Here is a 23,756-nt window from a genome sequence, read left to right as displayed (position 1 = left end):
AATGACATAAGTCAAATTCTCCTTACTAATGAAAAAAACAGAAATGCTTAATCATAGTCATATCTCAAAACCAAACCCCATATTCTTTTTTTTTTTTTACCTTTAGCATTAATATAGTACTAACTTTTCTTTTGCTGCAAACACATTACAATGTTGTCATTGACTATAGTCTATAAATTACCTTAGTTATAAGGCAGGTTAGTACAGGGAAATAAGACCAGCCACAATGTGGCGGACAGACAACACAGCTGCAGGACCCCACCAAGACCTTGACCTTGACCTTGAGGTTCCAGTCACATCTATGTCAAGACAGAATACTGCAGTGCTGCACATTCGAATCACCTAGACAGCTTTTAAAAAATTCCAGGGCCTAGGTCTCATGCCTCATCAATTAAATCACAAAATCTGAGAGTGGTAGGCAGGAATCAGTGTTTTTTTTAAAGGGCCCCAGGCAATTCCAACATGTAAAAAAGTTTGGGAACCACCGTCAAAATTAGTTCTGACCCTTACTGGCTGTGTAATCTTGGGCAGGTTATTTCAATTTTCTGTGAACCTGAAAAATATAAAAGTACTTACTTCATAGAGTTGTTTTAAGGATGAAATTATTCAAAATAAACAGTGCTTAGACATTAAGGGATAGGTGGTTGTTGGGGGGAGGTATTTATTACAAGTGGGGATATGTCATAATTTGAGTTATAGTCCCACCAGCCCACTCCATCCTTCAGTCTAGCCTGGCTTAACTATGGCCTTCCATAGATTGGTTGTACTACATTTTAGTTTTTATGAGGCAGGTTAGTAAAGTAGAGAATCAATAGATGCATTTGGAACCTAGCAGGAGGTCCACACGGCCCCGAATATCCCACAAGATGACTGCTGGAAGCATCCTTGCGAGAACTCCCATTTGGAACGAGATTTCCTCTGGAATCAAGGAGAAGCCCGGGATGTTCTCCAGGGGCCTTATCATTGGGCCCTCCCGGGGGATTGAGGGGCGGGATAATCAATCAAAACAGCAAACAACTGGGACTCCTGCCCTGTCATTAGCAAAGGGGCAGATTTAAAAGGCAAGTGCCAAAGTCAAACATGCCCCGTTTCTTGCCTTTCTCCCCTGCCTGGATCAGCACACAAGTCAGCTTGGGCATTTGTAATCTATAATGGGGAACTGTAGTCTGTAAATCAGCTCTCTTCAGCACTTTTCAGCCCTTTGCCCTCTACCTGGGACACCCTTAATCTGTTATTTTCTCCCATTTCTCTTCCCTCGCTTCCTTAATAAATTACTGGTCTAACTAACCTGGCTTGCTCTTGAAATTCATTTTATATAGGCTAGCCAAGAACCTAGAGAAAATCTGGTGACATTTAGACATTTACTTCATTAGTCTATACATAGTGTGTGCCAGGACCCAGAATACTGCAGAGATGAAGGAAACAAAGTCCTTGCTCTCCCAGAATTTGCATTCTAGTGGAGGAGACAAGTAACAGATCAGTATATAATTTCAGATAGTGGGGAGGGGATGTAGCTCAGTGGTTGAGCACTTGCTTCCCATATATGAGGTCCTGGGTTGAATTCCAGGCCCTTCCCGTACCTTCTTTAAAAAAAATTGGTGCTCTTTTAAATATGTCCTTGCAGTAACCTCTGCTCTGAGTTCACTCCGGTCTGTAGCTAAGAATATACTAAGCAGAAGTAAGACTTTTCTTTTCCCTAGTAGGAACTGTACCTAAGGAAATGAGATGTTGATGTGGGAGGAGCTGAGGAGGGGGTAAGTATGGATGGGGAGTGTGGTATATAGGAACGTCTTACGTTTTTTAATTTAACATTTTGTGTGATCTATTTATCTTTTTAAAAAGACAATAAAAATTGCTTTAAAAACCCTAGCAATAACCCCTCGCCCTCAGGCTCGGCCCCCCCACCAGCTCTGCCCCCTCAGGCACCGCCCCCCAGGCACCGCCCACCTCAGGCACCGCCCCCGACCAGCCCAATAATTGAGCAGGGCGCTCCTGTCACGTGAACAACGCAGTCCCGTGACGCCTGCGAGGCAGTACGTGGCAAAGATGTCACTCAAGAAACGCCCTCGCGCCCGCTGACTGCCACGCCCCCTTATCTCGTTCCTCCCTTTCCCCGCTGGATGCCTCTGTTCTTGCGGAGCTCTCCCCAGGGATGGTGAGGTACTGGGCTACCCCCAACGCCAACCTCCCTAAGCCCGAACCCTGCCCTCTCCCACCGCCTAACATGCGGGAGTGGATTAGGGCTCTGGCGAGTTGCACTTCTAATTGGGCCTGAGGACTTGTCAATCTCTAACTTCATCCAATCAGAAGCCGAGTTTCCTCCTAAACTGCTCTACCATTGGCCTGCGTGCGGCAGGGGGCGGAGGAAGGGGGAGCCGACGTCTCGCGAGAGTCGCAGTCGGCACTCAGTGCGCAAGTGCGGAGGAGCTGGCGGGTTCAGGCCAGTAGACGCGTCGTAGGTTTTCGGAGGCGGAGACTGTCCACTTCGGGTTCAGCCGCTGGGCCCAGAGCTGTTTCACAGGGGCTCGGCCAGGAGCGAGGAGCGCGAGACTCCCGATGGTGTCCATGACTTTCAAGCGGAGCCGCAGCGAGCGGTTCTACAGCACCCGGTGCTGCGGCTGCTGCCATGTCCGCACCGGGACCATCATCCTGGGGACCTGGTACATGGTGAGGGCGGCGGCGCACTGCGCATGTGCCGGGGGCGGGAGGGGGCCGGGGGCGCGCCTCTTCGGGGTGCCCTGTCCCGGGAGAGCCGGGGATCCCGAGGGAGGGCTGAGCCCGTGGGCCGTGGGGGCGGGTGGGAAGGAGGGAACTGGCCAGAGCCGGAGGGGGAGAGCGGGCCTGGGCCTGGTGGGCGGTGCGGGGAGCGCCCGCCTTGGACTCCTCGGCGTCGTGAAATGGAGGCGCTCTGTCCCCCGCAGCCCCCTCCCCGACGAGACGCTCGGGGGGGACGGGGGGCCGCGCAGCGCGCCGTCGACCTTCCGGCTGCGCCCCGGGCGAGCCCCCGAGCCCGCGGCCGGGCGTCTGGGCCGGGCCTTGTCTGTCTCGGCGTTGCGAGGTCGGCGGAGAGGCCGCCCGAGGCCGCGCGTTCAGCAGGCGCCGCCCGCCCGCGTCTGGGACGCCGGGTCAGCTCCTCCCTGCTGCAGCCCCTCCCTGCCCGTTCGAGGGTCGTCCTGTCAGACCCGCCCGGCTTTTTAGGGGCCTTTCCGGAGGCTGCTCCATTCTGACCACCTGTGCCAGCCCTTCGGGGTGCCAGAGCTGCATGCCACAGCCAGAGATGAGCACGGCTATGGCGTGGTGGGTCGCTGCTGCTACTTAGGTAATCTCTTCCCGCCGTCTCCGGCATCCGGTGCATGTTGAAGCTAGTTGTGGGTATGATGACTTTCCTGAATTGGGCACACTTCACCCGTTGTGGACTCGGCCGCTTGAGCCCGTGATGTGATTTCGTGTTGTTTCTGTTGTTGGGGTGGGGTGGCTTTAGTGAGGCCGTGTGGGTTTTGATACTTCCGTGTATTGCAAAAGAAGGGAGAACTTTATACAGATAAATTCTCTTTTTGCCTTTCTTTGAGCGCCTTGCTTCCCCACCCAGTGTCTTGACGTCATTAGTAGCCCTACGGACCAGAGGAAAATCCGCTTCAGTCAGGCAGCTGGTGCTGCAGGGCCCACCCCCGGGGACTTCCTGGCCTCCACTTTATTCCTCAGTGCTGATGCCCTCTTGTTGTGTTGTGTTTGTTTGTTTTTTACAATTTTGTTTCATAAACATACTTAAAAAACACAAACAACAGGTTTATTTGCCTTGTTTCTTAATTTCATTTCCGTTTTTTCCCTGTACTTTTATATTTAGAAATGTCCGTTCATTGGTGTAATTCCTCTTAGAGGTGTCCTTTTGTTCTGTACTATTTCAACTGATCTGGAATATTTTGGGCACGGATCGGTTAATGACAACATTATATTTCTTACTTTCTCTTATGTCTTCATTTTGCAAAGGAGCTGGTCATCAGTTTCTTTTGTTTATCCTTAGCTCTGGTCGTTCACTCTCATAAGTGATTAATTCCAATGTTTAGGGTCCTCCGATTTCTTAATCAAACCTGCCTTCCTTACCCCAGAAGATGATCTTCCCTCCCACTGAGATGAGAAAATGGAGTCTTTCAGCCTGGGAAGCTCACTGCAAACTTAAATCTTTGTGTTTTTTCTCAGGTCCTTCCCTCCATTCACAGAACAAAGGATTTCTGACTCCCATTCAAGAAAATGACCACCCACCCACCCAGACATAATTGGCCATATTTCTTTCTAGTCTTTCCTAGACAGAATTTTTGATGCTCTAGGTTCAGCTTGTAAAAATTAAAGTAGTTGTGCAAGGTGGGAACTATAAACAGGAAATCTGAAAATGCAGGGAGAAAAACTTTAGTAGTACAAGCTATTTTTCTTCCACAATAAATAGGGAGAGAGGAGTTTACATCTGTCCCACTGGAATCACTGGATGTGAAAATGTCTCACACATCTCCCTTTTTCTATGCTTTAGTTTCACAAATTTTAAGATGCCTTTGCTGTTGTTTTTGCATGGATCTTTCGGCTTAGTACAGGAGTTCTTAACCTTTTTGTTCCATGGACACCTTTGCCTATCAGGTGAAAACCACAGACCCCTTACTAAGTTCACACTATACTGTTATTTAATAAATATATCACACTCAACCAACATGTCCCCACAAGAATTTTTTTTTTTTTTTTTTTTAATTTCAATTCAAGCTCACAGATCCCTTGTTAAGAACCTCCGGGCTTAGTAGAACATTGTAAGCTGCCTAAATGAATTAAGAGGTTTATTGATTGTTTCCACAGGTAAAAGGCTTCTTTGGCGGATATACAAAAAGAAAAAGTCACTGAGTCCATGTTTCATTTGTCGTTTGTGTTCTTGTTATCTGTTGTGCCACACTGTAGGCCCTCACACTTCTCTTTGACCAGGCCATCTGTTAAAATCTTTGTGGTATTTAAAGAACTTTGAAGTAGGTTAAAAAAAGAAACAGTGACAAGGGAGAAAGGGAAGATGATCAGTAACATCAGATTCTATTAAGGACTGGAAAAAGGGCCTGGGTTTTGTTGATTACAAGATCATCGGTAGCTTCCAGAGATGCAGCGTCAGTACAGTCGCCACATAAAGGCTCAGCCTTTGATCAGCTGGGGAGACGTAGTAAGTAGGAAACAAGATCTAGGCCAAAGAGTAGTGTAATGCCTCTGACCAAAGAGGACTTACCCAAACAGTGCCTTTTGTTGCCAGAAGTCTCTTTACTATGGCAGAAGTAATAGCGGGGTCAGCGAGGTAGACTAGCATGTTCTCCATCATGCCTTGACAGCATACTCTTCCTCTGTGCCAGGTGAGGCAATACTTCTTAACTCCCTAGTAGAATATTTCCTATTGTCAATAGATTGCATGGGCCAAGGCTTCCAAAATTCTTCCCTCTTCTATTTGGAGCAGGGGCAACTTCCCTCCCTCCGGCTGGACTCAGGCTTTCTGATACAGTGACTGTCAGGGACTCTTGATACAGTGTCATTGCTTCCTAGCAACAGCTTCTACTGGTCTAGTGTTCAGGGGATTGTGATGCTTATGTTGAAGTGCTGTCCTAATAGTGCTGTAGGCAGTGGAGAAACCGGAACGTGTACTAGAGGTGCCAGCCCTGAAGTGTGTGCCTCGGCCCTTTAGAGTTGAAAGACCTATGCCTGGTTTAATAGATGTTTAAGTAACATGAAATTTCAAAATGAGCACAAGTGTAAATTCTGACATTCCTAAAAATTTTTTGTTTGTCATTTATTGAAAAATTTGAAGGCAAAGGAGGGTAAAACAGTTTATTTGGTATAAACCCACATGCTTAGTGTAGGATTGAAAATGAGCTTACAAGTCTGTTGCTTCTGTAGAAGTCATCACGGAAACTACGTTCATTGCCTTTCACACAGGAAACTTTAAAAAAATAACAATGGATAGCAAAAACTACAGAAATAGGTGCCCTTCATGGCTAATGGTATGCAACAAGAATACATTTCAAGTTTTTGTAATAATTTCATGTCTTGGACACAATATGTAGCTAATTTTTCCAGTGTCTCAATCATAAAACAATCCAAAGTTAGGTAACTGGAAAGAAGAAAGTGAAAAAAGGTTTCCTCAAGCTGTGTCACTTTCCAGCCCTCACCCCTCTTAAATAACTACACGCTGTTTATATTTTAGAGTTTGTATCTTTCCCCAGACAAATTGTTTTGTTCTCTTTGCTTTTGCATAGGCTATTCCTTCTCTCTGAAATCCCCTTCTCCTCCCAAGATTCTTTTTTTTAAAGGAGGCGCTGTGGATTGAGCCCAGGACCTTGTACATGTGAAGCAGGTGCTCAGCCACTGAGTTACATCTGTGCCGCTCAGGATACTTTTTTTTTTTTTAAACAAATAAATTTTATTGATTCATATTAATAAAGCATAAATCCATCCAAGGGGTATAATCAGTGGTATTCATATAATCACAGTTGTCCATTCATCACTTCAGTCATCTTTAGAGTATTTTCACTATTCCAATAATAGTTAAAACAAAAACTCATCACTTTGCAATTTCTCTATGCTTTCCCTGCCATACATAGCTGCTCTTCTGTTTCCATCTCTCTAGTTTATTTGTATCTATATCTTGTGAAAACAGTCTTATATTTGCAATATCACCCATATTCATATTTTTACATGAGGTTTCACTGTGCTATAAGTCCCACGTTAACATTTTTTAGCTTTCCTTCTTATAAGTGTCGTTAGACTTAACCCTTTCAGCCAGTCATACCTATAAAATAGCTCAGCTAGTTACAAACACTGTCACGTGCTTTCCCCATTTCTATTCATTTCCCAAGATTACAACCTTTTTACCAATTCTGCACAGATGAACCCTCAGCTTTCTGTTCCAAAATACTTTTTAAAAGCCTTTTTATTAAGGGAATTGTATAAGAAAGTAGAGAAACAGTAATAAAAACCCCACTTACTCATCACCAGGCTTCAACAACTAACATTTTGCCAATTCCAAGGTCTTTTTTTTTAATGCTTAGGTCAAATGTTTTCTTAGTGAAGCTTCCCTTCACTAAGGCAGAGGGATTTGATTCCCCACTGTGTACCTGAAAGAGTTGCTGCATGCCTCTCATATAGTACTTGTTAAACAGTAGTATGATTATCTTATTTTTCTCCCCCACAGGATACCCTCCTTGGGAGAGTGATATGTCTTAACTTTGTAAAATATGTATAGTAACTAGTTTACTAATTAAAATAGAACATTTAAGGTGTTTGTTAGACATTTGTTGAATAAGTCAGCTATAACTAATACTCGTGAAAACATATTAAAGATATTCACATCAAAATTGATCTTTATCTGGTGGCAATTCTCTGGTGACTGTGTAGATTTGTTCTCTCTGCCTGCTCTCAGGGTGCTGTGGAGCACACAGTTTTAATTATAGTCTTAACACATCCTGGGTTGTGTCAAATATTCCATGGGAAAACTACTGAAGAATGATGTAAAATCCACCCCACCAGGAGATTTCTGGAATGGTATGGCAATGAAAATGATGGAGCAAGGAGGAATTAACTCCCAGTAGTCTCCTAAGTACTTCCATGGTTTTGATATTGTTCCTTTCCAACAAGTAGAAACTAATGTATCTAGTGCGTGTATGTTTTTTAGAAGAAACTAGTCTTTATACCAGAATGTTTATCTACAACTTGATATTTTCAATAATTTTCCTACACATTGATTTAAAACAGTTGTTGAAACAGTTGTCAGCATTGCAGGCCCCCCCACCCTTTTTTTTTTTTTAAATAAAAAAATCTTATCTTTGAATGAGTTAGTGAGGTTTTAGTTCTAAATTTGAAATGATTTTTTTAAATGCACAAATTGGGGTTCAGAGATGTTTTAGTTATCATCTTTAACTTTTATAAGATGTGCAGAAGGCTTTCAAAAACAGTGCAGACCACACCATTTGGCCCACCATCTTTATAGTACCCCCTACTTTGAGTGCTGTGTTCATTGCCCATGATTTTACAAATTGCTACATGCTCTGCCTTTCACTATTACTAGTTTTAGAAATTAATATACTTTTTAAATGAGAGCATTTGTAGGTTTATAATCATGCAGAAAGTACAGAGTACCCATGTGTGTCCCCTCTCCACTCAGTTTTCCCTGTTAACATTTTGTGTTAGTGTGGTAACTGTCACAATTGATTTAACAGTAGCATAAGTATACTGTTACCTAGGTACATAGTTTACATTAGGGTTAATTCTTTGTGTTGTACAGTTCTATGGTGGGTGTTTTTTTTTTATTCCTGATATATACAACTAAATTTCTCACATTACTTTCAACTATACAATTCAGTGGTGTTAATCACATTCACAATGATGTACTACAATCACCGGCATCCATTACCAAAACTGTTCCATCATCCCAGACACAGAAACTCTGAAAAAATTAAGCATTGACTCCCCATTCCCCACCCCAACCTTAGCCCCTTGTAACGTGTATTCTAGTTTCTGTCTCTGAATTTTCATATTCTAATTATTACATATAAATGAGCTCATACAATGTTTGTCCTTTTGCATCTGGCTTATTTTACTCAACACGATGTCTTCAAGGTTCATCCATGCTGTCATGTGTATCAAAACATCATTCCTTTTTATGGCTGAATATTATTCCATTGTATGTGTATACCACATTTTATTTAGCCAATTTGTTGATGGACACTTGGGTTGCTTCTACCTTTTGGTAATTGTGAATAACACTGTGAACATTGGTGTGCGAATATGTTTTCAGTCCCTGCTTTCAATTCTCTTGGGTTTATACCCAGTAGTGGGATTGCTGAGTCATACGGTCATTCTATACTTAACTTTCTGAGGAACCTCCCAGCTGTTTTCCGTAGCCACAGACCATTTTACATTCCCACCAACAAAGAATGTGACTGTTCCTGTCTCTCCATCCTCTCCAACACTTGTGATTTTCCATTTTTACTTTGTGTTTCCCTAATGGCTGCTGATGTTGAGCATATTTTCATGTGGTTTTTTACTATTTGTATATCTTTCTAGAAATGTCTATTCAAATCCTTTGCCCATTTTTAATTGAATTGTTTGTCTTTTTGTTGAGTTGTAGCATTTCTCTATGTATTCTAAATGTTAAAGCCTTAACAAATATTTGATTTCCAAATAGTTTCCCTATTCAATTGGTTGTCTTCACTGTCTTGGTAATATCTATCTGATGCACAAAAGTCTTTAATTTTTTTTCTCCATTTAAGAAATACTTTTTCGAGCCAGGCATTGGAACACAAATTCTAAGCCTTTCAAGACTTTATATTCTACTGAGGCAGTTGGACAACAAGTAAATGAATAGATAATATAATAGGTCTACAAACAAAAATAAAGCAGGATGTGAGGGGTTAGAGAATGTTAGAGAGGGGATAGTGATGATTTTGAGGTGGTAGGATTGCAGGTGATTTTTATTTTGTGTGTGTGTGGTTTTCTCTAGTTTCCAAAATACTTAAAGTAAGCATACATTCCTTGTAGAAGTTGAAGAAACTCAGTTACTTGGGGAAATGAAAGATTGTCCTGTTTTATTAATATGTATCAATAAAACTGATTTATTAAAAAAGTGAATTTGGGTAGAAAATGAAAATCAAGACAAAAGTTTTTAATTTTGATGAAGTCCATTTTTTCTTTTGTTGCTCATGCTTTTGGTGTAAGGTCTAAGAAACTGTTGACTAATACAAGGTCTTGAAGATACTTTCCTATGTTTCCTTCTAGTTTTAAAGTTTTTGTTCTTATATATAGGTCTTTGATTTGGATATTTTGACTTATGTTTTGCATATTGTGTGAGGTAGGGGTCCACCTTCCTTTTGCAGCTTTCCCAGCACCATTTGTTGGAAAGTCTATTCTTTTCCCATTGAGAGACTTGGCACTCTTATTAAAAGTCTTTTGGCCATATGTGTGAGGGCTTTTTTGGAACTCTCCGTTTAATTCCTTGGTCTATATCTGCCCCCGTGACAGTACCACACAGTTTTGTTTACTGTAAAGTCTTCCTACTTTGTCTTTTTCAAGATGTTTTTGGCTATTTGGAGCCTTTTATCCTTCCATATAAATTTGATGATTGACTTTTCCAGTTCTGCACAGAAGGCTGTTTGGGGTTGTATTGAATCTTTAAATCCCTTTGGGTAGAATTGGCATCTTAACAATATCTAGTCTTCCAATCTGTGAACATGGAAGGATGTTCCATTTATTTAGGCCATCTTTGAGTTTAGTCAGCAGTGTTTTGTAGTTTTCCATGTATAGGTCCTTTACGTCCTAGTTTGTACTATTCCTAGATATTTTATTTGTTTAATTGCTGTTATAAATACAATTTTTTCTTGATTTCCTCTTCAGGTTTTTGATACTAATGTATAGGAATGCCACTGATTTTTAATTCATTCATTTAATTCATTCATCCACCTTAGGTGTATCAGCTCATACTCACCCACCACACAGTGACCAAAACTCATTACAACAAAAATGGGCAGCAAGAAAAATTCAGCCTTCAACTGGGGATCCCTCTTGCAAATATAATTGTTCCTTGTAAGTCCTGTTAATAGTTGCCTTTGAGTAATGATAGGAAAAGGGCACTCTACTGAATATACTTTTTTGGAGAGTGAAGTATAAGCATTTCATAACCTGAGTTATTTTTTTTTGGAAAGGCCTTAAAACAGGAGTCATCTAGGAATTTTAAGTATATAATTCCATTATAAGTAATCATGTAATGCTAAGAATCAGGGTGTTTTTAGAAAACCAGACTTAGATCTTAGCTTTGTCCTTTATCATCTCAATTGACTTGGATTATTTAGCTTTCCTGAACCTTAGTTTCCCCATCTGTAAAAAGGATTTGGCAATATTTACTTCACGAAGTCATTGTGAAGTACCTTACGTAATATATAAATATATCTGGTATATGGTATAGCCTCCGTAAATACTGGATGAGTCTGAATTCGTTGTTATGACATGGTTTAGATTATCTACCCTAAAGATGAGACTTGTTCTGTTTGCAATGTCCATGAAATGACTTTAAAAAACTGATTATCTGATTTTGAAAATGCATTTCATGTGTGTATTTTTTAAGGTATTGCTGATAGGGCTCTAACATTCCTTGAAAATGTCCTTTTTTTTTTAAACCGCACTTTAAAAATTTTAATTTATGGAAATATTCTATTAAGTACAAGTTGCAGAAAGAAAATGTTTAGTGCTATTTGCATCCATTTTAAACTGCTTTATACAAATTTAATTCTGATCAATATTTCTGTAGATCTGCATTTAAAGCCTTTTCATCAAAGATTAACAATGAATAAAATAACTGATGACATTGAACAAAGCTGACCATCTGAAACCCTTTACACTGAATGTTCACAAGGGCCGTTGATGCTCAAATACAGAAGATTTATAACCCTGGAAAACTAGGGAAATTCAGCAGATACTAAGATGCGATTTCAGTACTGTGTTTGAGAAAGTCTCAAAGAATCATATTCAAAGGCTCCTGATTCATGTGGAGGGGGCAGCCTGTGACCACTTTGTCCTTAGCCTTGTTCCCTTTTGCCAGCAACTTAAATGGAGACACTGATTACATGCTGATTATATTTTCAAATGTAAGAGGTTGACAGAGGCAGTAAATCTGTAGGGTATCGGTATCAAGATCCAGAAAATGTTGACAGGAAAAAAAATAAGATGAAATTCGATTGTAAATATATAAGGGCTTGTGTTTAGGTACAAGTTCTGAATCAGACGGTGCATGTACAGGCAGCAACTTAGCAGAATCAAGTATAAAAAATAATTAGGGATTTTAGGGAGTTACTCTTAGGACATCCATAAATAGTATAATGCCAGTGCAATTTCAGGCTTCATTAAACTGAGATTTGTTAGCTAGGATATGGGAACGGAGAAAGATCCCTTTGTGTTCTGACCTGGGTGATCTTGCCTACTTGTAATAGTATTTGGCATTGTGATAAATTCTGGTCCTCATTTTAATAATGTTGATCAAACTGGACCATGCATATACAAGATAGCAAAAAGGAAATAGGGAAGTAGATGGGAAACATGCTGGTAGATAGAAAACATGCTAATTAGTAGAGTAGTTTAAAGACCTGAACATTTATTTTAGAAAAGAAGACCTTAAGAGGCCATGGCAGCTGCCCTCAATATTGGAGTAGCCCTGATTTGGAAGGGGTTGCGGATTATTTCAAAGGTGAATTAAGGGAAAGCGAATGTGGCTCAAGCGATTGGGTTCCAATCTACCATTTGGGGGGTCCTGGGTTAGGTTCCTGGGGCCTCCTGTTAAGGTGAAGCTGGCCTGTGCTGTGAACTGATGGAAAAAAAAAAGGAAAGACAATTGGACACAACCAGGGAACTGAGGCATCTCAAGTGATTGAGTGCCTCTCTCCCATGTTGGGGGTCCCAGGATCAGTTCCTGGTGCCCACTAAAGAGAAGATGAGAAGAGAGGAAAGCAGACACAGAAATGGACACAGAGCAGACAGCGAGTACGGCTGGGAACGGGGGTGGGCAGGAAGGGGGAGGGAATTAATAAAATAAAAATAATAAATCTTTAAAAAAATGAAAATAAATTTTAAACAGGTGAATTAAGGCTAGGTGGTGAAAATGAAGGGTCGTAGTCAAGACCTTGTTAAGTTTTAAAACATTTGAATCTAGCTCAAGAGTAAAATAGTGTGTTCTCTATCACTGGATAAGGGGATATGGTGGCGGGGTGGGCTTCAGGGATCTGATGGATATTAAATTGGATGAACTATCCTTTTTTTCAACCCTGAAATGCTAATTTTGGTACACAAATAAATATGCAACCTGAACATAAACAATTTGTAATGCTCCCTTATTTTAGTTTTGTGCCATTTTATTCTCTTGTATTGGTATTAACAAAGTCAAGCATCTTATCTCCGAAAGTGTTAATTATTACATTTATACTTTATGAAATACTTATTTTTAAGGTGTTATAGTGAGAGTTGCAGATTTGTTCTTACAGGTAGGCTCATATTGTTTTACCTCTGATACTTCAAATAAAATAATTTTAAATATGGGAAGACATCTAAAGATTGTGCTGAGCACTGTTTCCTGATTTATAAATTACAAATATAATTGAAAAGTTAATCTTTTACAGGTGGTAAACCTGTTGATGGCAATTTTGCTGACTGTGGAGGTGACTCATCCAAACTCATTGCCAGCCGTCAACATTCAGTATGAAGTCATCGGAAATTACTATTCCTCTGAGAGAATGGCTGGTATGTTTTCAATTGGAAAGAAAATATCTCCTGCTAATAACATACACATACATACGGGCTTCTTAGAAGACAATTGACTAATTGTTTCAGTTGCTGTACTTGCTGAGGCAGGAAAGCGTTTTGTCAGTTTTTCAAAGGTGTTCAGTGAGGATTACAATGGAGTATTTCTAGCCAGAACAGGCGCTTGATTGCTAGAGATGCTTTGAGAAATGTATCTTGCTTGATACTATCAGATGGCACCTGGAAGAGGGAATTACAGAAGAACCATAAATCTTTGATGATCAGCTGACAGGTGTAGTTGAGGATGGAGATTTTCTCGGGGGTCATACAGGTATTGCAGTAAAATATAAAATATAAACTGTTCAATGGTTGATGCTGTCTTTTGTTCAGAGTCACAGTTGTAAACATATTCCTGCTGAACAGATGAGGAAAGACTGAACAATGGGGTTAAATTTAGAGTAACCCTAGGATGTTCCCCAGGCAATTGCCCTTTTAAACCTCTTTCCTGGTAGTGTTTTTATTGTCATTTCTTAGTCTAAAACACAGGTGCAAAAAATTTTTGGTTGAAATTTTGTACTATAAATTATGTTAGAAATTTGGTATCTGAACAGAAATTCATGTCTTAACCTTTTCAGTACAAGCAATTTCTGCATGTTGACTTTTAAATTTTGCTTGAGAATAGTGTTCCTAGTTCTCCTGTGTATATCCTACTAAAGGATCTTCGCTTTTGTATCTATAGGTTTATTAGATTTATAATAAAGTTCTGAACTTTATTACATTTGTGGCCTTCTGATTAGTAAGTAGTTTTTCTTTTTTAAAAAATTTGGCTTATTTAAAAAAAATTTATTGTCCTCAGAGCTCACTTTTTTGTTTCTAGGAGCAAGTTCAGCTTTATGGCCCTCTGTCATACATAATACATTGCTTGAAAATGCTAAAAATTGTTCACAATGTGTTTTTAAAATTTTGTTGCTAAGTGTGATATTAGAAGCAGCCCTTCTGGCATTTATTTGTTTTTTCTGGTAGTCTTTTAAATTTAAAAACCAAAAAAGAAGAGTATAATTTTACTTCTTAATGGTTAGTCACTTTTTCCTATTTTCAAAAACTTACTTTAAGTTGTGAGATTTTCGTTAACCTGCTAATGTTAGCATTTTTCTTGTCATGCATGTGTAATCTAAAATTAAGATGCAAGGAGAAGATTTATGGTTACTGAGATTCTCGTGGGTCTATACAGCTGGCTCCCTTGGCTAGAGCTGTCGGGATGAAGTCATGAGTTTTTTGCATATTGCAAGACTATAGTAACTGCTGTCAGGAGAAATAGATTCATTTTCATATTTTTGTTGATTGTAAGTGTGCCAAAGCCTTTATTCTAACAAATACGAAAAACTTTGTTGTTGGTCTTCTTTAGTCCATTGTTGCTTTCCACCCTATGTGTGTTCATTCCTCAGTCTTAAGGATTTGGGATGCCCACCCTGTCTCTGATTGAGGAGGCTTAGGTCCCATGGTAGCCCTCATGTTTTGTTTGCTTTATTGATTCACAAAATTTTCCCTCTGTTTCATTACTTGTTGCTCCAATGGAATATCTTTGAACGTCACTTTCATTATTGTTTCAGTACTTTAATAGAAATAAAGTCTTCCATAACACATTTTTAGGAGCTAATTATTTGAGTTATAAATTTTGCTTTCAAGTTTGACAGTACCTGTCATGATTATTTCCTATTTTGTTATATGAATTCTTCCATCTCAGTGGTATTTTATATACTGCAGTGGAGAAGTCCTTTGAATCTTTAAAATTTAGGTATCCTATCTCCTCTTAGAAATCCTAGAGCTATTCTTACTTAATAATGATGTTAGTACTGCCCAGTATTAAGTTTATACTTCTGTTTCTCAAATAGTATGAATATTTGAAGCAAGTGTTCTAGCTATCCATCATTATCTCTGTCCTTTAGGTTCTTAATACCTACCCACAGCCACAAAATCTCCTATAGATTTGTGCTAAGAAACTCAACAAGCCAAGTGTGGTTTAGTATTTGAGATTTCTTAGATGTTTTATGGGAAAATTGGTATGCATTAAGAGAGAACAATGGTACAACCTGAGAAAAAGTCGAGGAACAAGGAAGAAAATATATATAGTAGAGAAGCCAAGGTGAAGGAGCACAGGCAAAGGAGTTTGGGTTTGGGGCTGTGAGATGAGATCAATGTGGGACCTCGAATTTCAGGTTATGTTTTCTCTAAGGCAAGAGGTCACTTGTATAGCATTTTGTATTTAATACATCTGTCTTTTAAGCAAATACCAGCCTTTCCCTTCACTTGAACTTTACTCATCTAGCAAGACCCACCTCAAGTGTATCTTTTGTATTTTTTCCTGATGTTCCTAAGCAAAGCCAGTTGCTTCTGCCTCTGTTGCAGCACTAGCCCCATTGGATTGTAATCATCTGTTCACACTTTTTCAGGCTCTTGGACTACTAAGGGCAGGAACCTCTCTTCCTAGCAGAGTACCTGCTCACTTGTCATCTCAAAGAAGTGTCAGTAAATCATCATAGCAATTTAACAAACAAGAGTTTCCTCCGGTTTTATTACTTAAAATGCTGAGACTTTTTCCCCCCGTTAACCTTCTTGGCCTTACATCTTTTCATAGCCTGTCTGGACAATATTTTTAAAAGTTTTTACACTAACTGTAAAATATTATTTTGTCATGAAGAGTTTTGTTCTTTTTGTTGTATAAGTGGCTTACTTAGGTTTTTGTTTTTGTTTCTTAGATAATGCCTGTGTTCTTTTTGCCGTCTCTGTTCTTATGTTTATAATCAGTTCAATGCTGGTATATGGAGCAATTTCTGTAAGTATCTTATATTTTCAACTTCAAGAGTTTAACCTTTACTGAATGCTAATTATGGATGTGATATGATGTTGTGGTCTTTTCTTCTCTAGTATCAAGTGGGTTGGCTGATTCCATTCTTTTGTTACCGGCTTTTTGACTTTGTTCTCAGTTGCCTGGTTGCTATCAGTTCTCTCACTTACTTGCCAAGAATCAAGGAATATCTGGATCAATTAGTAAGTGTGTTTACTATTAAACTTTTAACATTAAAATATTTAAATTGAAATTCTGAGTTTGCTTGAGATACTACTTCAATTTTAACTATACCATTTGCTTTTTATAGTATTTTAAAGAAATGATTACTGATAACTACCATGTTGAAACCAGTAAGTTGGGAATAGAATGCCTCGTTATACACCATTAAGATAATCCAATATTGAAAATCCCTAAGGGTGGCTGTGGTGGAATTACGGAGTATGTTTTTGAGTGTACTAACTGCAATAATCGGACTGTACTTGGTACTCATTAATTTATTTGCTATGAATGCCTGCAAAGAACAAATGTTAATATTTCAGTATCTGCTATATCCTTTGCTCTGTTCTGGGTACTGTTGGTCAGTGCTATGAATAAAAAGATAATATCCCTTTCTTCAAGAGACCATTCATTGGGGGAGTCAGGGCACATAGAGAAGTTAGCTGTGATAATGAGCTTGAGCTGTCACAAGGTACAGCACTAATAGGGGGGGATAGGGAACATTCTGGAGCAGCCAAAGATGGCTTCACAGAGGCAGCCTGGAAGGAAGTGAGGGATCATATAGATGAACCGTGGGAAGGGCATCCTGCTTCATTTCCTGAATGCTGTCTTAGAACTTTTCTCCCCACTTCCAGATTTGCTTCCTAGTCCATTAGGTACACCATTATGTGTATTTTTCAGTCATTTAAAAAAACATTTGTTAGTTTGCCTCCTGTGTGCAAGGAACTCTAGCCAAGCAGCAGGGGGATAGAGAGAGGTCGCCGGGCAGGGTCTGCAGGCCTGGTCAGCTGGTCAGCAGCTTCTGGAGCACGGCGCCCTCTCTCATCTCTGGTGGAAAGCCATGAGTAATGCCTGCCTGCTTCTGAGCAAAATCTAAAATCCTTGCTGTAGCGGTCCTCCCGGAGCTGGTCCCATCCTGTTTTCAGCCTTTTCTTTACAGGTGAAGGCTCAAAGAAGAATCTCACCCCAAGGAAACACTTAGCTAGGATTTTCTGCTTTGGTGTATGGGTGGATAGGAAGTTTCCTTTGGAATTGAGTTGCTTTTTTAAATATGAAAATAAAATTTGGACATTTGTTAACAGTTCCATTAAAAACAATAAAAGCTAAACAGAAAACATTAAATGAGCCTTATAGAAAAGAACATGGAACTAAATGGTTTACTATTCCTTTTACAGAACCCAGTGCTTCCTCCCCTGTTTTAGTCACCTGGACCCTAGACCGGAAGGCCCTCCTCCTTTGTAATGCCCTTCTTGAGGACTTGTCGTGTGGCCTGGCACACAGTAAATGCTCAGTGAATACTCGAGTAAACTCAGCTGATCCCTCCCAATAGAACATAGTATATCTGTAGTAAATATGAAATCTTACCTGGCTTTATACCAGGTGGTGTGCCGTCCTGTTAGACCTGTTGCAGATTTGAGATGGGCGTATTGACTTGTTATTTTTTCTTGGTATAGGACTAACTGGCTCATGGAACTTACATAAATCTCAGGATTTCCTGACTGTGTGACTCAAAGATCCAGGGACAAATCTGTGGTCCCAATACAGTAGATTGGTTTTGTAAAGGCTAGAAAGATGTAAAATAATGAAAAGCAGAAAATGAGCTTAGTTTAGACTCTTAGAAATATTCTCCACATTCAAACAAGTGCTTGGTAACAGGAAGCTTTTTTTTTTTTTTTTTTTAAAAAAAGCACTTGGAGTTCAGTTCTGTTTATAAATTTTATTTGAATATCAGCTGTGACTTTGGGACCTTTTGTTTGTATTCTTAAATGCTACCACAAAGTTTAAATGCCCTGACTGAATTGTAAATGTGTGTGTTTTTTAATAGCCTGATTTTCCCTACAAAGATGACCTCCTGGCATTGGACTCCAGCTGCCTCCTCTTCATTGTTCTTGTGTTCTTTGCCTTATTCATCGTGTTTAAGGTAAGTTGATGACTTTTGAGGGCCAGACTGTCCCTACCCGTCTGAGCCTTTGGGTTCTTTTTTCCTGATAGATAACAGTAGAGTGATGACTTATTGTGACAGGATTTATTCTGGCACAATAATAGAGATAGCTTCTAAGGAATTTCCTTGCTTCCAGGGAGTGGTTGGCAGTGTGAGACCCTTCCTAAGTGAGGGAGCATCATTTTATTTTTGGAAGTGTTTCATGATTTGGATGGAAAATTCGTTGTTATTCCCAAAGTTCAGAAATACTGATTTACAGCACAATGTTTGACCAAGCTGAATTGAAACCCTAACTGGTTTCTCTATAAAACAGTAATGATAGAACTTGAGACATTTAAATGAGATCAGGCCTGTGCTCGTTCCAAATGGATGTCAGTTCCCTTCTCCATTGAGAAAATGAGGGAAAGCATTATGTCACTTTAATTTTTTAGAGTCCTGTGGAGCACTTATTTGTTTCTAACATATACAAATTTTGTTTTCATTCTTTCAGGCTTACCTAATAAACTGTGTTTGGAACTGCTATAAATATATTAACAACAGAAATGTGCCGGAGATTGCTGTGTATCCTGCCTTTGAAGCACCTCCCCAGGTAATTACTGTCTACTATGTGAACGATCACTAACCACTGCTGATTGCTCTCTGGAGAGGAACCTGGATCTCCACGTTCTTTTCTGTGCTTATAACAAGAGCCAGCGTTTCCCCATTGGAATCCTGGGTGCCTGAGTCTAGTGAAACCCTGCACTGCTCATCTCAGCTAGGTTGGCTGTTGCTGCTTGTTGCTTGACTCTTGATTTCCAAGAGTGTTGCATTTGTGGGGAGTGAGCAGACAGGAAACAACAGTGTGAGCCAGTCTTTCGGCCATTGTGCTTCCTAGGATGTGGGATACCATTGGCTAAAGTCATGTTGATCTCTAGATTCTCAATTCTATTCCATCGGACTAAATGTCTCTCCTTATGCCAGTACCACACTTGTTAAATTATTGTTGCTTTGGAGTAAGTTTTGAAATCAAGAAGTGTGAGTATTCCAACTTTGTTCTTTTTCAAGATTGTTTTGGCTCTATATTGAGGGCCCTTGTAATTCCATATAAATTTGAGAATCTGCTTTTCCATTTCAGTAGAAAAAACTGGAATTTTGACAGGAATTACATTGAATTTTAATTCTTTTAGATGCTATTTTAAATGAAATTGTGTCCTTGATTTCCTTTTCAGATTATTACTGGTGTATAGAAACCCAACTGACTCCTATGTGTTTATCTCTTACCCTGCAACTTGGCCAAGTTTGTTTATTTATTCTAGTAGCTTTCTTGTGGAGGCTTTTGGATTCTCTATAAGATCATGTCATCTGCAAATAGGGATAATTTTACTATTTTCTTTCCAATTTGAATGTCTCTTATTCCTTTTTTTGTTGCCTGATTACTCTGGCTAGTACAAGGTTGAATGACTGTGGTGACAGTGGGCATCCTTGTCTTGTTCCTGTTCTTAGGGAGAAAACTTTCAGTCTTTGACCATTGAGTATGATCTTTGTTGTTCATGTTCATTATCATGTTGAGAAAGTTCCCTTCTATTTCTGCTTTTCTGAGTTGTTTTATCCTGGAAGGTTGTTGGATTTTGTCCAGTGCCTTTTCTATATTACCTTGATTTTCTTATCCTGAAGCATGCTTGTATTCCTGGAATAAATCCCACTTGGTCGTAGTATATAGTTCCTTTAATACACTGTTGGATTCGGTTTGCCAATATTTTCTTGAGGATTTTTGCATCTGTACTCATGAAGGATATTGGCCTGTAATTTTCTTGTGCTGCCTTTATCTGGCTTTGGTTTCAGGGTAATGGCCTTGTAGAATGAGTTAGGAAGTAATCTCTCCACTTCTTGCTGCTGCTGGTCGTGGTGGTGGTCATTCTGGCTAAAGGTTTGTTGATTGTACTGATCTTTTCAGAACAACTTCTGGTTTTATTGATTGTTTTGTTTTTCTGTTTTCTATTTCAGTTATCTCTGCTGTAATCTTTTTTATTACTTCCTACCTTTTACTAATTTTGGGTTTAGTTTTCCCTTGTGCTAGTTTCTTTAGGTGTGAAGTTAGTCGCTGATCTGTGATCTTTTTTTTAATGTCTTTTTTTTTCTTTTTTAAAGATACATAGATCATATAAAAGGTCTTTTTTTAATGTAGGCATTTAGAGCTATAAATTTCCACTGAGCATTGCCTTCTCTGCATCCCAGTGAGTTTTGGTATGTTGTGTTCATTTTCACTCATCTGAAAATATTTCCTAATTTCCCTTGTGACTTTGACTCATTGGTTATTTGATAATGAGTTGTTTTAATTTCTACATATTTATAAATTTTCCAGTTTTCCTTTAGTTATTGATATCTAACTTTATTCCATTGTGGACTGAGAAGAAACTTAGTATGATGTAGGGGTTTTAAAATACATTAAGATTTGAAGGGAGTGGCTGTAGCTCAAGTGGTTGGGCACCTGCTTCCTATGTACGAGGTCCTGGGTTCATTCCCCAGTTCCTTTTTGGCCTAATACATGGACTGTCCTGGAAAATGTTCCGTGTATACTTGAGAAGAGTGTGTCTTCTGCTGTTGAGTAGAATGTTCTGTAGATGGCCATTAGATCTAATTGGCTAATAGTGCTGTTCAAGTCCTGTTTCCTTACTGATGTGAAGAGCAGTTTGACTATCTGGGGCCTCCTACTTTTCCATATAAATTTGATGATTGAGTTTTCCATTTCTGCAAAGAAGGTTATGAGAATTTTCGTTGGAGTTGCATTGAGTTTGTTTAGTGTAGACTGACATCTTAGCCTTTTAATGAGAGTTTACTCCATCGCATCTTTAAGGTAATAATTGAAAGGAAGGATTTACTTGTGCCATTTAGTCTGATATAATTTTTTTTCTCTCTCTAGTATGTTTTGCCAACCTATGAAATGGCAGTGAAAATGCCTGAAAAAGAACCACCGCCTCCTTATATACCTGCCTGAAGAAATTCTGCCTTTGTCAATAAACCTTATACCGACTTTTGGTCTTGTTTATTTTACAGAATGCTGCAATACAGGGCTCTTCAAACTTGTTTGATATAAAATACATTTTCATTTGTTTAAGCATTTATTTTTAAAACACTATGGAGCTTTTGGGATATGTATTAAAAGTAATTTTTTTTTTGTTAAGCGTATTAAATTTGGATAGTTTTGAAGACAATCTAGGTTAACCAAGAACAAAGTGCCATTGTTTGCCTTTACTGGGGGGTTGGGTGGGAAAGGGTTATCTCCACGTATTTTCTTTTTTTAACTTTGCACTTTCATTATATAATAGTTTGCATTTTGGTTTTTAGCTACCCTGGATACTTTCAGGAAGAATGAATTAAATTCAGGACTGAGTGAGTTAGGTATAAGATCTGAAGTTTTCAGCTACAAAAACAGGAAAAATGCATAACATTTTTACTTGACTATGGAAGATGATGGATGCATGTTTCCAATTTGTATGTTTCCATCTTTGTAATAAGATGCTTTAATAAATCTCTTAAATATTTACTGTGTCACTTTTTTTATCTCCCTTTTCTGTATAGATAAAACCTAATATTTTCCATTACAATAAATTCGCCAGGGTCTTTTAATACTTAAGTCCAGTAACTTAAAACTATAATTTCACGATCCATTGAGGATAATTCTTGAATACAAGCCAGAAATTTATATTGGTAGTTTGATAGAAAAGGCACTTAATTTGTGGAACAGGCTGTCTTTTCATGTTGTGGTAGGTAATGGGCTCATGCGAACACTCAAGTTAAAATGCTTCAGATGACCTCGAGGGGAACCAAAACAGAAAGCAGAAGCAAACCAGCTTATCACCACGACAGCTGGAATTTCTCCTGAAGGTACTCCACCTTGCGTCTTGCTGAGTGTGCGGCTGTAGTGTTTGGCACACCTTCTAAGCCAGGTGTCATTGCTACACTTTCGCAGGGAGAGCAGTTTGACTGCAGTCTCATTTTAATGGATGCCTCACCACCACGGCCACCGAAAACAAAAACATTATATTTAGAAAAGTGTGATTATGCCCAATTCCCAGTAATGGAAAATGTTTTATTGATTTTTTTATGGTTTTAGACCATTTTAAAATCAGGGATAGTTTCTCTGGGCCAGGAGGTCTGTGTTTCTGAACAAAACTGACCTGCGAGTCTCATGAGAGGCCCATCTTGGCTTTCTTAGGGGCTAGTCATTTATTTCCATTGTTCTCCCTCCAAGCACATGCCAAGCAGTGTTTAGATATTAACCAGACTTGTTAGCCCTTTGCCGTGGGTGGGAATCCCTCGAGCATTTGGACATCAGGTGGGGCTCGCTCAGTGTCGGGGGTAGGCACACAGGAGCCTTCCCGCAGCCCCGTGCCGCGTGCAGGGGCCCTGCTGGGCATCCTTCCCCGGGGTGGGAGTGATGGCCGTAAGGGCCCCACCACTGTTTCATTCGGTGAAGTTTTATCTTCTCGAAGACAGCCTGCACCTTAGACCGTGTGAAAGAGAACAGTCGAAATGTGGCGATTCCATTATTCCCCTAAGGATGGGGGAGAAACCGTGACTGCCAAGCAGCTTGCTATTCCAGTGGAGGAACTAATACCCTAGTAAATATGCCCAGGCTACTTTGAAGGTTAGTGTTTTTACCTCTGCTAGCGCTAGAGAAAAGATTTTAACAAAGTTACTTAGTGTATGAAATTCTAAAGTTCAGATAGAGCATTGGGAGATATACCGTTTAAATGTTCTTGCATTTTAAAATGCAAAGCAACCTTCGCCTTAAAGTATCCTATCGATTTCACCATTCTTTGACTCCTAAATTATGACAGTACCGCCGCATTCCCACAAAAGTGTCTTGTGGAATATGGATGCTCCCAGAGCCCTGTTGGAGCCTCTCTAACTTCCACTTTGGCTTTTAGTATTTGATTTGGGAAATCACTTTCCTTCTGACTTGGAAAACATTTTGTAGGCTTGCCTTTTATTTTCACCTAATCATTTTCCTTCTAAAGAAAGCTCTTTTTCATTCACCTGCCTACTTTTGTCCATACTCTCATGTGCCCTGGTCTTGCCACTTCATTTTCTCAGCTTCTCCCCACGGAGTGGGGCTTCGAGGACCCGGGAAGCAACCCCACCTGGGAGCTGCACAAGACCCCGGCGCATTTGCTGCCTTCGGGGCTGACTCAGTACCAGTTCACACTTTAGTGTAACTGAGCAGAAATTTTAATTCAGCCAGTATTTTTGAGTGTGTGTATCCTTTGTTCCAGACATTGTTCTCAGTGCAGGAGAAGGACGGAAGGGCAAAACAGTAAAAAAAAAAAAAAGTCTGAGGCAAGACACTTGAAGTATAGAGCAAATTAGTGATATAACTGTGGAGGAAAAGAGGGATGGGCGCTGGGTGGGGAGATTGCAATTGTAAACGTTGTCAGGATGGCCTCACTTAGAAGGTGACATGTGAGGCAGGAAGAATATCCC

The 23,756-nt window shown here is 39.7% G+C and overlaps 1 protein-coding gene across 1 annotated transcript; it reads left to right on the top strand.

Annotated features, from left to right (window-relative positions):
- Positions 1–2,341: 2,341 nt before the first annotated feature.
- On the top strand, positions 2,342–21,814 carry LAPTM4A (lysosomal protein transmembrane 4 alpha). Its single transcript, XM_004468816.5, has 7 exons — positions 2,342–2,667; positions 13,167–13,287; positions 16,044–16,120; positions 16,213–16,335; positions 18,177–18,272; positions 18,784–18,882; positions 21,193–21,814. Exons 1-7 carry the CDS (start codon positions 2,557–2,559, stop codon positions 21,265–21,267), a joined length of 702 nt encoding a protein of 233 aa, XP_004468873.1. The 5' UTR covers positions 2,342–2,556; the 3' UTR covers positions 21,268–21,814.
- The last annotated feature ends 1,942 nt before the right edge of the window (positions 21,815–23,756 follow it).

The sequence above is a fragment of the Dasypus novemcinctus genome, chromosome 25, assembly GCF_030445035.2.
Source record: "Dasypus novemcinctus isolate mDasNov1 chromosome 25, mDasNov1.1.hap2, whole genome shotgun sequence".
Taxonomy (NCBI): domain Eukaryota; kingdom Metazoa; phylum Chordata; class Mammalia; order Cingulata; family Dasypodidae; genus Dasypus; species Dasypus novemcinctus.
The sequence above is the reverse complement of the archived record's forward strand: the minus strand, read 5'-3'. Positions and strand labels throughout refer to the sequence as shown.